This window comes from Mchenga conophoros, unplaced genomic scaffold (genome assembly GCF_057382185.1).
Source record: "Mchenga conophoros isolate Kocher_MC1m ecotype Shallow Benthic unplaced genomic scaffold, M_conophoros_male_GT1.1 unmapped_scaffold_2, whole genome shotgun sequence".
In the NCBI taxonomy this organism is placed as follows: Eukaryota; Metazoa; Chordata; class Actinopteri; order Cichliformes; family Cichlidae; genus Mchenga; species Mchenga conophoros.
Genome location: NW_028182329.1, coordinates 97,528 through 111,552, shown reverse-complemented (window position 1 = coordinate 111,552; position 14,025 = coordinate 97,528). Strand labels below are relative to the sequence as shown.

General features: G+C 42.7%; 1 protein-coding gene across 1 annotated transcript; it reads left to right on the top strand.

Moving 5' to 3' along the window:
* The first annotated feature begins 8,322 nt into the window (after positions 1–8,322).
* On the top strand, positions 8,323–12,735 carry LOC146546227 (NLR family CARD domain-containing protein 3-like). Its single transcript, XM_085266603.1, has 3 exons — positions 8,323–8,596; positions 8,701–10,486; positions 12,558–12,735. The coding sequence occupies exons 1-3, from the start codon at positions 8,323–8,325 to the stop codon at positions 12,733–12,735; spliced, it is 2,238 nt and encodes a 745-aa protein (XP_085122729.1).
* Positions 12,736–14,025: the final 1,290 nt, after the last annotated feature.

The following is a 14,025-nucleotide window of genomic DNA, read 5'->3' as shown; positions in this document are numbered from 1 at the left end:
GTCTCAGTGTATTTAGCTGCTTTTTCCCTGAACACAACCAACTGAGAGAAACGCCTGTAGGCCTCACTTTGGTCATTTTGAACGCTGAAGGAGATTTGTTCCATAGACACCTTATACTAGTGTTTCCTGCACTACTATGTTCTATTTAAATCCAGATTCCTTTTATAGTTTGCAGTGAAATTTGTTAAACCGTTGCTTAATGGGACAGAAGTACAAGTCACTCTTTACTAACACATTTGTAGATGAGTTTATTGCTGAACGACACAGCTGGCAGTCTCACACACTCTTTAGGTTTTTCAAGTTTTGTGTGTAATGGTTTAGTCTATTTTTAGTCCTGCTTTTGCTTTGAGCAGTCTGTTTTTATTTTGTCTCGCGAGTGTGTGTTTTTCAAACCAGATCCTCCTCAGTTTGATTTTGTTACCACAAACTTTGTGTGAAGTTCACAACAGAGGTAAAGAGATTTAAACACACCAGTTTAAGGACGCAGCGATTGGACCAGCTGCACAGGGCTGGTGAAGCAGAGAGTGTCGGGGGAGATGTGCAACAGAAGCAGAGGGAACATTTTACAAGATGATAAATGGCACATTTAGGTGATTAAGGATTTGTTGACAAGATTAAAAGACACGTCCGTCAGAGTTCAACAACATTACAGTTTGATTAAATAAAAAGTTTTTAAACTACACAAGGTTCATTTTCTCCTCTGATAGTAAGCATATTAAACATGTCAAGAAAGAAAGAGTATAAAGAAAAATAGTAAATGTGTGTCTAATTAAACTCTTCCTGTGAACCTTATATCATCCTTTAATATGTTCGGTGTTACAAACTTGAAGAAGCACAGAAAAGATCATCAGACATTAATCTAATCAGTTTTCAGCCTTCATTCATATTGAAAAGTTGAAATCTTCCCTGCTAGACCCAAGTGCAGCGTTTAACACCGTTGGCCAGAACATTTTATTACAGCTATTATTAAATGGAGAGTCCTCTTCACACACTGAGGTTAATTATGAAGCTCCACAGGCTTCTGTGCAAAGACCAGTTCTGTTTACATTATACGTGCTTTAGAAGACATAGCATACATTTTCACTGCTATGCATATGATACCCGCTTTTATTGGTTAAACTGCCGGGATGTCTTAGACACATAATGAGCTTTAATTTTCTGCTTCTAAGTTCAGATAAAACTGAGGTTATTGTAACGGGGCGTAAAAATCTTAGAAACACTGTGGCTAACAAGATCCTTACTCTGGATGGCATTGCCTTAAGCCGCCTGTTGCAGTCATTTGGCACATTATAAGTCAAATTGAAGCACACGATCCCAAAGCACAACATCAACATTTATTTATATACAAAAATGAAAATTCTTTTTACAGAAAAGAATTGTAACTTCACAATATTGCATTAAGATGAGCAGACAGATTTTAATCTCAGCATCGTGCACACAGATTTTTCAGGACACTGGAAGAGTTCCTGCCGTGGATTTAGATGTTAGTGTTGTGTGGATGATCCCATTCTGTGATCTTTGTGTTACTAACACTGATGCTTTTACACTTTAGGACCCTCGAGACCTCTGCTGCTCAGCCGTCCTGATCGCTGCCTCCACTTTAACCAGAGGCTGTAACCTCTGATCATTTCACCTGCACCGGCAGTAAAACTCTTCTCCAGAACCAAACGTGCCATAAACCCGTCACAGCTTCATCATCAGCTCAGTCTCAGCAACATGCAGACGACCGAGCAGCAGAAACTCTGCAGGGAACGTCTGAAGTCTGTTCTTCAGTTTTCCCAGCTCACTGTTTATTGAACATGAGACAGAAAAATAACTTCACCTTTAATGTGAAACTTTTATCGCCTGTGACATGTTTGCAGGAAGTTTTCATGCTGTGATTTAGTGTCACAGCCATAAATATCACACAAGGTAAAAACTACAAGTCCCAGCATCCTCTGTGTTTAGGGAGGAGCAGTGAAAGTGAAAGTGTTGATCCTCCGTTCAGAGCAGCAGGAGGAGGAAGGTGGAGCTGATGCAGGTGAGTGTTAACATGAATATGTTTCTTCTTATGACATAAAATAATTCCACGCTGTTCGTGTCTGTGGGTGAAACGTGAGGCCGGTCGGCTCCTCTGAGCGCTGGTTTCCTGTAAGTAGAGAGGAAGTGAGTTTAGCTGAGAGAGCAGGAGGAGAGTGAGAGCTGTGCTGAGGCAGGTGAGTGTTAACACCGCTCTGACATTACTGTGTCTCTGTGGCGGGAACAACAGGCTCCGTCAGTGGAGGCAAAAATAATCAGACTTTGGTTTTTCAAAGGAAACTACTTTATGTTGGGAGAAGCCGCACGCTCATTGGATAACGACTTGTCAATCTCAAGTTATTAGCCAATGAGCGCGCAGGTTCACAGTAAGACCCGCCCTTATCACGACGTCTTTTAAAACTAAAATGGCGACAGAAACTCGGTGAGTGGAGTTCAGGCTGACTTTATGAAAGTGCGACGTTTGAGCCACTTCCTGTTCTCAGTCCCGGCGTCCTGATCACCGAGGTTTCTGTTGCTCTGATGTCTGATATTGATTATATCGGTAAACAGGCTGCAGGCAGAAACATCAGGTCTGATCTGAAAATCCCTTCAGAAACAAACTTTAAGAGTTTTATGTCCGTGTGAGGCCGCACGCTGATTGGATAACCACCTGTCAGTCTCAGGGTATTAGCCAATGAGCGCGCAGATTCACAGTAAGATCTTATCACGTCATTCTTTTAAACTAAAACATCGACAGTGAAACTGTAACGTGTCCTGTGATCTATAAACACTCTGTGATGAATAAGCTGAAGTCATTTTGAGCCTGACAGTAGTTTCCTGTCACAGAGCAGAAGCTGCAGGCAGTTTTTGGCACCTTTATATTTAATTTATTCCAAAATAAATCAATAAAGGTAGAAAAGAACTCTCAGTGACATTAAAAATCTATTTTTAAAGACAGATGTGACCAAGTGCAACAAATATAAGATGAGATGTTTACAGATATTTGAAGTATTGATCATATGTAGAACACAGAGCAGGTCCAATAACAGAGTCATCCTGCTCACAAACAGCAGTTTGGTTTCATGAGCTCACTTCCTGCAGTGATCCTCAGCTTCTCTCCAAAGGAGCCGTAACATGTGGGCTCCTCACCATGATGATGATCCCAAACACACTGAGTTCCTTCATCCACCTGATCATGTACTTATTAAATAATGTGATGGTTTTGGTGTTTTTTAAAGACTTTGAGCCTCTAAAATAACTGGTTTGGACTTTAGGGCCAAAGCTCCAACATTAGAAAGCCGTCAGTGTGATGCTTCCAGTACAACAGCACCTCTGAGTGTGTGTGATTACCTCTCAGACTAACTGTAAAGATGAAAGTGACTTCGTACAGCCCCGACCTGCAGACGCTGTGCGCAGAGGTTCAGGAGCAGAAGTCCCGTTGTAAACATGTCACGGCAGACCCGACGATGTTTGCATGAACACGCTTTTCAGCTTCTCTTTATTTGTGGCTCCCAGTGTTTTCTTTTGCGTGGAAACTGGCTCCAAATGGCTCTTTGGGTCCTGAAGGTTGCTGACCTCTGACCTAATGGTATATTTTTTTTAGCTGGATCGTTCTATAAAAACATGAATCAAATCTGAGAAAAGTTTCCACCTGACCTGTTGAATGTTATTGAAGCCAGAAGTTTGCCTTCAGACTGTGTTTCTTGCATGCCTTTTGTGGTGTACTAATTGATGTGAAATGAATGCAATGTGGTTGTGTTTGCAGAGGTCAGAGGTCACAGTCTCCAGCATCCAGCTGTGTGTCTGTGAGGAGTGACTGGTCCAAAGAAAGACTTCCTCCAGTCTTCAGTCATGAACCTGCAGCAACAATGAACTTCAATCATGGAGCTCAGCTGACCATGTAAGAGAGCTGCTGACTCAGAGTTCAAAGGTTGTTTCTATAAATGTTCTGCCAGTGACATCATAAATGATTCCTAATGGTGGTCCGGGTACGATAATGCTAGTATCAATCGTAGTTGTAATGCAATCCAAGGTAATGATTTCTTCTCTGTTGCTGTGAACGTCTCTGCAGCCGTCTGTACTCTAATCTGAGACAACTATTACTGACAGAAACCATCACATCATCCAGTTTGTGTGTTTGCAGCTGCTTAAAAGATTTTAAACAGAGATTAATCAGTAATTCATGTGATGTGTTTGTGTTTGCAGAGGTCAGAGGTCACAGTCTCCAGCATCCAGCTGTGTGTCTGTGAGGAGTGACTGGTCCAAAGAAATAGGTCCTCCATATTTCAGTCATGAACCTGCAGCAACAATGTTCTTCAATCATGGAGCTCAGCTGACCATGTAAGAGAGCTGCTGACTCAGAGTTCAAAGGTTGTTTCTATAAATGTTCTGCCAGTGACATCATAACTTAACCTAACACTGGTCTGTGTATGAAGTATCATTTAGTGGCAGTTGTTAAAGTTGTATAATGATGATGCTAGTTTGGGGTGTATTTTCCTGCTGATGCAAATGCATCTACTTTGCCCTTTGTCTGGTGCTTTGGACAAAGACGTCCAATGAAACTCAGAACAACACAGTTTGCACCACCAGCAGGCAGAGGAAGTGGCTGACATCCAGAAATCCTACCAGTGGCTGAACAAAGCTGGACTGAAAGACAGCACAGAGGCACTAATCATGGCAGCACAGGAACAAGCTCCGAGCACAAGACCCATAGAGCCCGGGGTCTACATGGCTCTTTTTGGGGGGGTTGTGTTGTATTAATAGTGACTTTGTTTCTTTGGACCTGACCAAAATCTTTTGTTTTTCAGTTCAGTTGCAACATTGACTAACACTAATGCAGGGGTCGGCAACCTGCGGCTCTTTAGTCCTTACAGTGCGGCTCCTCGTGGTTTGGGAAAATAAATTAGAAGTATTTAGCTGAAGTGTATTTTATTTATGTTCTTTTTTAACTTGTAGTTCTAAATTGGAAGATTATTGTGATATTGAAATATAAAAAGAAAATTATATTTTTTTATTTTTTCATCGTTCAAATAAGCGTCACACTCGTGGAAGCCGGTGTACCCGCCGAAACGCCGTGCATTTATCGAGACTTTCAGCCCCAGGTAGGCCAATTATGGATCTTCGGATCCACATTTTGTCAGCAGCTGTTCTCCACCGTGAACTATGTTAAAAACAAACACCGCTCACGCCTCACAGACGACAGCTTACAGTCCTGTAAAGATGAAAGTGACTTCGTACAGCCCCGACCTGCAGACGCTGTGCGCAGAGGTTCAGGAGCAGAAGTCCCGTTGTAAACATATCACGGCAGACCCGACGATGTTTGCATGAACACGCTTTTCAGCTTCTCTTTATTGACCACTTTTCACACACGGTTGCTGTACGCACACAGCCGGCTGTAGCTTTGCAGCTCACAGCCCGACACACACCAACACAACAGCACAGACGTTAAGGCGGCGAGGCGTGATTGCGGGTGCCGCTCAGGTGCGTCCGCCTCCCCTGCAGCGGCGCTGCAGACCACGCCCCGCCACACACATTAACCAGGTAAAATACATATTTAGGCAGAATTTTGCAAATATCTATTTTTCATCTTTCAGCAGCATAGAGCTTTTTTTCAATTATTTTTTAAAAGTCAGGTCAAGGCTCCAAAAGCCCAAAGGAGATATAAGGGTGGCGGCTCACAGCAGCTTTTGTTTGCTACATCATTTTAGTTCAGCTGGGTGTCTTTCCTTTGGTTATATTTCTTTAAGAGTTCAAATGTGTTCATTACATAAATAACATGTAATTTTCTCTGTAGCACTTCATGGATTTCATAAGCAACACACCTTAGTTGTTCACACAAAGCATAAAGGTAAAAAACAGTATATACAGTGTTATCTTCATTCTAGATGTCAAAAAGTATTTGTGGCTCCCAGTGTTTTCTTTTGCGTGGAAACTGGCTCCAAATGGCTCTTTGGGTCCTGAAGGTTGCTGACCTCTGACCTAATGGTATATTTTTTTTAGCTGGATCGTTCTATAAAAACATGAATCAAATCTGAGAAAAGTTTCCACCTGACCTGTTGAATGTTATTGAAGCCAGAAGTTTGCCTTCAGACTGTGTTTCTTGCATGCCTTTTGTGGTGTACTAATTGATGTGAAATGAATGCAATGTGGTTGTGTTTGCAGAGGTCAGAGGTCACAGTCTCCAGCATCCAGCTGTGTGTCTGTGAGGAGTGACTGGTCCAAAGAATATCCTCCACATTTCAGTCATGAACCTGCACCAACAGTGAACTTCAATCATGGAGCTCAGCTGACCATGTAAGAGAGCTGCTGACTCAGAGTTCAAAGGTTGTTTCTATAAATGTTCTGCCAGTGACATCATAAATGATTCCTAATGGTGGTCCGGGTACGATAATGCTAGTATCAATCGTAGTAGTAATGCAATCCAAGGTAATGATTTCTTCTCTGTTGCTGTGAACGTCTCTGCAGCCGTCTGTACTCTAATCTGAGACAACTATTACTGACAGAAACCATCACATCATCCAGTTTGTGTGTTTGCAGCTGCTTAAAAGATTTTAAACAGAGATTAATCAGTAATTCATGTGATGTGTTTGTGTTTGCAGAGGTCAGAGGTCACAGTCTCCAGCATCCAGCTGTGTGTCTGTGAGGAGTGACCGGTCCAAAGAAATAGGTCCTCCATATTTCAGTCATGAACCTGCAGCAACAATGTTCTTCAATCATGGAGCTCAGCTGACCATGTAAAAGAGCTGCTGACTCATTTATGGGTGTTTGAAATTCTGTGACCACTTTGTAATTTTAGTTTATATTTTAAAAGTGTTTTTATTTGTAGTTGCCTGTATTTTTATTACACTGTGTGTAACGTGGTGGTTTGTGCTGTTTGGGATTGTTTTGGTGTATTTGTGTCAGAACATCAGATAAATGATTTCATCACATTTTAAAAGAAAGTATCAGGATAATAATCTGAACTGAGTCATCAGAAATAGAAAGATGGTCTCAACAGGCCACTGAGCTGATCTCCAAAGAAATGCAGAAGATTGAAGAGTCCGAGGCTGTTTATTTGTCACAGGCATCGTCATACACGTACAACACAGTGAAATGTGCTGAGCTGCTCCTGTGACTGGACAAAACATTAGAAACAATCATTAAATGAAATAATGAAACATTGTGCAGATGTAATGTTAAAGTGCTTTGTGCCACATTAGCACAGCATGTACTGACAGAGCAGTGCAAGCAGAACAAAGCAAATGAGCAAAGTGATGTAAACAGAGTAACTGAACAGAGTGAGCAGAGTAATATCAGCAGTAATGAAGCAGCAGGATCAGTGTAGCAGCGTGTGACGTCATAATGAATCAGGTATGATCTGAAATATGACAGTGAGACAAGAACATGATGTAAGGTCCTGTTTAAACCCTGATGGTGATGCTATGAGGGGAGCATGTTCTGATTTAGGACTTGGATGGTCTGAGGATAGAAGCTCCTCTCTGTTTGTGTCCTGATGGTGCAGAAGCTTCTGCCTGATTGTAGAAGGAGCTGAAGCCAGCATCATCCCAGAGGTGAAGCTCCTCTGTGTGCAGACCTGAGGTCAGATTCCTCCAGGCTGATGTTCAGGATCTACAGAAACGTGTGGTTGTAGTTATTGCTGCACTGTGTGCTGACAGCAGATACTCAGAACAAAGCGCTGCACACGTGTTCTTTACAAACATCTGTACATATAAAATATGGATCATGGCAGTGAATGAACACGTTTCTGTCATTTGTTTCATTGGCTTCTTTTTTCTGCCTGTGTTCATGTGATTAATGTCTAACACATAAACAGGTTTGTAATCAAACATCACATCATCAGGGAGGCATCATGAAACAAAGTTACTGCTGGAGGCTGAACTCAATTTGGTGGCAATGTTCAAAAATATCACTCAGATCATTTCAAAGCTTTTAGTTCTTCTTCTTCACTTCTGTAAAATAATAGAAAGAAAATCAGAACCCAGAAGTTCACTTCCTGATGACTGAACTCTTTCAAAATAAAGCTGAAAGCTCTGAATGTGACACCGCTGCTCCACAACAGTTTTTAGAGGAGGTCAAAGGTCAGTTGAAAGTGATGGATCCCAAACTTCCAGTACATCCAGTGAAGGACATAATCAGCTCTGTGATGAAGGCTTTTACTGTGGAGTTTGTAGGCTGATCACTCTGTGTTTAATAAGACAGGCAGGAACAGCAAAGGAAACTTGGATTCTGAACTCAAACACAAGTTTCTCCACTTTGACTTTTCTCTGTGACCATCAGAGCTTCTGCACAGTGTCATCAAATCTGGATGTTTGTCACTGACAGTCAATGATTTTAGTGATAAAGAAATGTGTTCACAGAGGGAGGAAGAGGAAGAGGAGTGGTGTCTGTGAGGAGGAGCAGCTGTCCTGCTGTGCTTTGTGTCAGGACGTCCTGAAGGATCCAGTCTCTACCAGCTGTGGACACTGGTTCTGCAGACAGTGCATCTCCTCATACTGGGACCAGTCTGCTTCATCAGGAGACTGGTCCTGTCCCCAGTGTGGAGAAAGATCCAGAAGCAGAGCTGGACTGCAGACAGCCAGTCAGAGCAGCTGTGTACAAAGTAAGACTGAACATCTGTCTGCTGATGGACTCATTTCTGAAAACTGGACTTCTTGTTGTTGTTCAGACATTGAAGAGTTTTCTTTCTGTTTTTCTTTCTTTCAGCAGATGTTGGTCTGCAGGAGGTTTTAGATGAACATAAGATCAGTCTGAGGAGGAGATGTGAACGTGTGACTGAAGGAAGTGATGAAACAGGAAGTAGAACCCTCCTCAACAGGATCTACACTGAGCTCTACATCACAGAGGGACAGAGTGAAGAGGTTCATAGCCAACATGAGGTGAGGCAGCTGGAGACAGCTTCCAAGATGGACGCCCTCCATGACACTCCAATCAGGTGCCAGGACATCTTTAAAGCCTTACCTGACCAACAGAGACCCATCAGAGTGGTTCTGACCAACGGCGTGGCTGGTGTTGGAAAAACCTTCTCAGTGCAGAAGTTCACTCTGGACTGGGCAGAGGGCTTGGAGAACCAACATGTCAGTGTGGTGGTTCTGCTTTCATTCAGGGAGCTGAACCTGATCAGAGAGGAGCAGTACAGTCTTCTGGAGCTGCTCCATGTTTTCCATCCAACACTACAGAAGGTCACAGCAGAGAAGCTGGCTGTCTCTCAGCTTTTGTTCATCTTTGACGGCCTGGATGAAAGCAGACTTTCATTGGATTTCACCAACAGGAAGCTGCTGTCTGATGTCACACAGAAGTCATCAGTCAGCCAGCTGCTGACAAACCTCATCCAGGGGAATCTGCTTCCCTCGGCTCTCGTCTGGATAACTTCCCGACCTGCAGCGGCCAATCAGATCCCTCCTACATGTGTTGACAGGCTAACAGAAGTACGAGGCTTCACTGACGCCCAGAAGGAGGAGTACTTCAGGAGGAGATTCAGTGATGAAGAGCTGTCCAGCAGAATCATCTCCCACATGAAGACATCCAGGAGCCTCCACATCATGTGTAGAATCCCAGTCTTCTGCTGGATCACTGCTACAGTTCTGGAGCACATGTTGACTACAGAGCAGAGAGGAGAGCTGCCCAAGACCCTGACTGACATGTACTCACACTTCCTGCTGGTTCAGACAAAGAGGAAGAAGAACAAGTACCACGAGGGACATGAGACGAGTCCACAGGAGCTGACGGAGGCTGACAGGGAAGTTCTTCTGAAGCTGGGGAGGCTGGCGTTTGAACATCTGGAGAAAGGAAACATCATGTTCTACCAAGAAGACCTGGAGCAGTGTGGTCTGGATGTGACAGAGGCCTCGGTGTACTCAGGAGTTTGTACAGAGATCTTCAAAAGAGAGTGTGTGATCTTCCAGAAACCAGTCTACTGCTTTGTTCATCTGAGCATCCAGGAGTTTCTGGCTGCAGTCTACATGTTCCACTGTTTCACCAACAGGAAGTCAGAGGTGCTGAAGGACTTCCTGGGAAAAAAATACAAAGAGTCATCTCTGGACAATTTTTTGATGGAAACACTAACAAAATCCTTCAGGAGTAAAAATGGTCGTCTGGACCTGTTTGTTCGCTTCCTTCATGGCCTCTGTCTGGAGTCCAACCAGAGACTCTTAGGAGGTCTGCTGGGTCAGACAGAGAACAGTCCAGAAACCATCCAGAGAGTCATCAAGAATCTAAAAGGAAGGAAGACAAAATCCTCTCCTGACAGAAGCATCAACATCTTCCACTGTCTGATGGAGATGAACGACATCTTATTATCTCAGGAGATCCAAGAGTTCCTGAAGTCAGAGAACAAATCAAAGAAACTCTCTGAGATCCACTGCTCAGCTCTGGCCTTCATGCTGCAGATGTCAGAGGAGGTTCTGGATGAGTTGGACCTGAAGAAGTACAACACAACAAAGGAGGGACGACTGAGACTGATTCCAGCTGTGAGGAACTTCAGAAAGGCTCGGTGAGTCCAGATGTGATCATTAATATTATCAGTTGGTGATAGTTTAGTTACTCAGTCATAAACTGCAATCATTTCTTATTTGAGGTCACACTAGGGCTGCCACAAACAATTATTTTTGTGATTATTTGACTAATCAGATCAAAAATAAAACATACAGCTTATTGCACCAGCATGCATCTGCTGTTATGTAACTATCATTAGCTTACAGCTTAGAGTTTTTAAGGTATGTGCTAACTAAAAATAAAGACCAGATGATAGTTTATTAAACTTTTAATGAAATTTGCAGATTGTAGCAACAAACAGAAAGGCCCCCCAAAATGTGTGCCGAGTTCTTCAGTGTGATTTCTCCACGATGAAAGCACACTGTGCTCCACATAGTTATGAAGATCTTTGTTAACCACATTAGCTTCACATTAGTAACTTTGTCCTCGACAGCTCGGCCATCTTCAGAACCTGCCCAGGAATTGAACTGCACATGTGCACTGGCTCCAGACGTGGGGTTGTCCTGCATAGTCAGTGGTGTCAGTAGATCATTAAGTAAAATAATATGTTACTAGATTCCTTTGAAAGAGCAACCATGGACGACAAAGCTGGGCGGAGTCTGCTCTAAGACACCAAATGAGCAAATGTTTGCTGACCTGTATCAGTGATCACCTTTTTGTTGGCCTGGTCCCCCAGTCCTCCCACTCCCCCCGGTCCTCGGTGGATGCTGTCACTTCCTCTGACACTGGCTCACCATTTATGTTGTGTCAAAAATCAAACGTGAAGATCTAATTTACTCTAAACTCTCTGACTGTTACTAATATAGTCATAAAATATGCAACAACCACTGGAGATGGAGATGAAGCTTCAACTTGCATAAAATAGTTTATTAAAATCAGTTTGAATAAACCCAAGGCTCAGAGCAAAAGAGACAAAAGCGCCCCCAAGTGGTCAGACTGTAGACGAACAGAATAAACCCTATCAAAGACAAACACGCTGGAAGCATCTTTTCTAACACTCCAGTATTTATTAGCATTTAGTATAAATTTATTGTGACTTTGAAGACGTTCAGTGTTTCCTTTGGTATAACGGAGGTCTGACTACAGTCCAGTAAACACACTGATTAGGATTATAGATTAAACTGCAGTAATACTTTCACAGTGTGCAGTGATGCACAGGTCCGAGTGGTTTTACACTGAAATTCTCAACAACAGGAAACTATAAGAATTTGTTACTCTAATAATAAACATAGAAGAAGAAAAACATTTTTCATTTAGAGTTGATGAATATAAATGAATTTGAACTTTACAAACCAATCAAAGACAAACTGATCCACGTGAGTTTATAACAATATTCAAAGGCTGCTGCTGGACACAGACAGGTAACATCATTTTGACTTGCTGTCACCTGGATCTGGAGTCACAAACACTGAAGCGCTGAACATTAATACAAGTCTGTTTCTGCCAACTAGTGATAAACCTGCAGACTAATGGCTCAGAAAGCTAAAACGAGCCAATCATTTCTGTGTTTAGTTCCCCTGAAATCAGATGTGATATCAGCAGCTCTGAGTTCATTCATCATTATTGTCCAGTGATGAGATTTCTGCTCCGTTCGGTGACAGTCAGCAGATTTTTCCTGAGTGTGGACGTGAACAGTCGTACCTGACAGCAGCAGGTAGCAAACAGAGATCGTCTTTCCAGCTGGAACTCTTCACTGAGCTGAGCTCATTCAAAATGTTCTGGATTCAAGACAGGAAACAGTCCACATGTGTGTCTTCACTCTGACTCTGGATCAGATCTCAGTGACAGACTGTGGACATTATGGAAGCCTAAATGTGACACCATCTTCCTCCTTCATCTGCAGATTAAAGCCAAACAAAGATTCTCATTAAAAGTCTGCAGGTCTGAGAGAGACTCAATCGTTGTGTCATGTCAAACACAGTAAGAGGAGCTGAAGCACAGATGTGAAGAGCAGATGTTCATCAGATTATGACCTCACTCTGTTTTGTCTTCATATACATTCAGTCTGTGTTTATAATGCAGACTTTCTGCTTTTATAATAACACATTTTGTATTTTCTATGATCACAGACTGGCTGACTGTGGACTCTCAGGGACTCATTGTGAAGTTGTGGCCTCGGCTCTGAAGTCCATCCCCTCCCATCTGACAGAACTGGACATGAGTGAGAACAAGCTGCAGGATTCAGCAGTGAAGCTTCTGTGTGCTGGACTGGAGAGTCCAAACTGTCGACTGGAGACTCTGAGGTGAGTTCACTGACTGCAGCTGTTGTTGTTTTTCTATATTTCTGATCTTTGATATTTGAAACGTTCTTTAGTTCCTAAATGTTCAGGATGTGTCTGAAGACAAATGTGAAGACGTTTGAGTGCTTTCAGAAATGTTGTGTCTTTCCAAACGACTGAACAACAGTTTTTCCTCTTGGCTCCAAATAGAAGTGACAGACTTGAGCAGCGTTCATTTAAAGGCTGACAGAAGTGGAGTGGTGACGGGGAGATGTTTGTCAGGACAGCTTTTCAGCCTCCACAGGTTCATGTTGTGCTCCATCAGTCAGTGAAGATGAAGTCAGTACTGGTGAGGCTGTAGAGTGTGTGAGGGATGTGAATGAGGCTGTTGGAGATCTGATGATAGCAGATAAAAACAGGCTGCAGAGACTTTGAGCTTGTGTGGAAACAGACAGAGAAAAGAAAGACATGAATGTCAAAGCTAATAAAGGTGAAGTTAGGAGCTGTGATGATGTTCATGTATCAGAAGCTGATCGGGCTGCTACAGAGACGACCCACACAGCTGCTGTGGTGAGGTTTGTGTTAAAGCAGAGGAACACAGGCCCACACATGACAGCAAAGCAGGTTTCAGGCTCTGTGAGAGGATTTCAAACAGAAGCTGGAGAAGAGAAAGGACTACAGAAAGAAGGCAGCTGAGACCAGTCCAAGTGTTTCCATGGAGCCCAGTCTAACATTCATTTATACACTAACGTACAGAAGTGAACGGGAAAATGAATCCATAGTTTCAAATGTAGAAATAGTTCTCAGTTCATTTACAGAGTTTAATACAGTTCATGAGGAAATGTTCAAAGCAGCAGCTGAGAAAAAATCTTCTTCACAAAGTTGGATCCAATTCCAATAGTTTGTGATGCACTTTAACGCAGCGTGAGCAGTTCACTGCCTAACCCCACAGAGACTGTCAGTCTGGACTTTTCTTTATTTCTATTGGCTGTCAGTGAGATTTCAGAGCAATCAGAGACTGTGGGTCTGTGTATGAAGTATAATTCATGTGCAGTTGTTGAAGTTGTAGAATGAGAAATAGCAGTTTGGGGTATTTCCTGCTTTCATTGTCCTGCTTGAAAATGTTTATTGACGTGTGAATTCATTCTTCAACGCTCGATTCTGCCTGAACAACGTGAAAACTTTGCTTTGTGTAACACAATTCAAAGCACTGAAGCATCGACTTATTTCATTATCCAACAATGAAAACAGGAAACACAGACAGCTGGCCTTCAAAGTAAAAGCTGCTCCTTTTGAAACATGTTGGTGGTAAAATGTA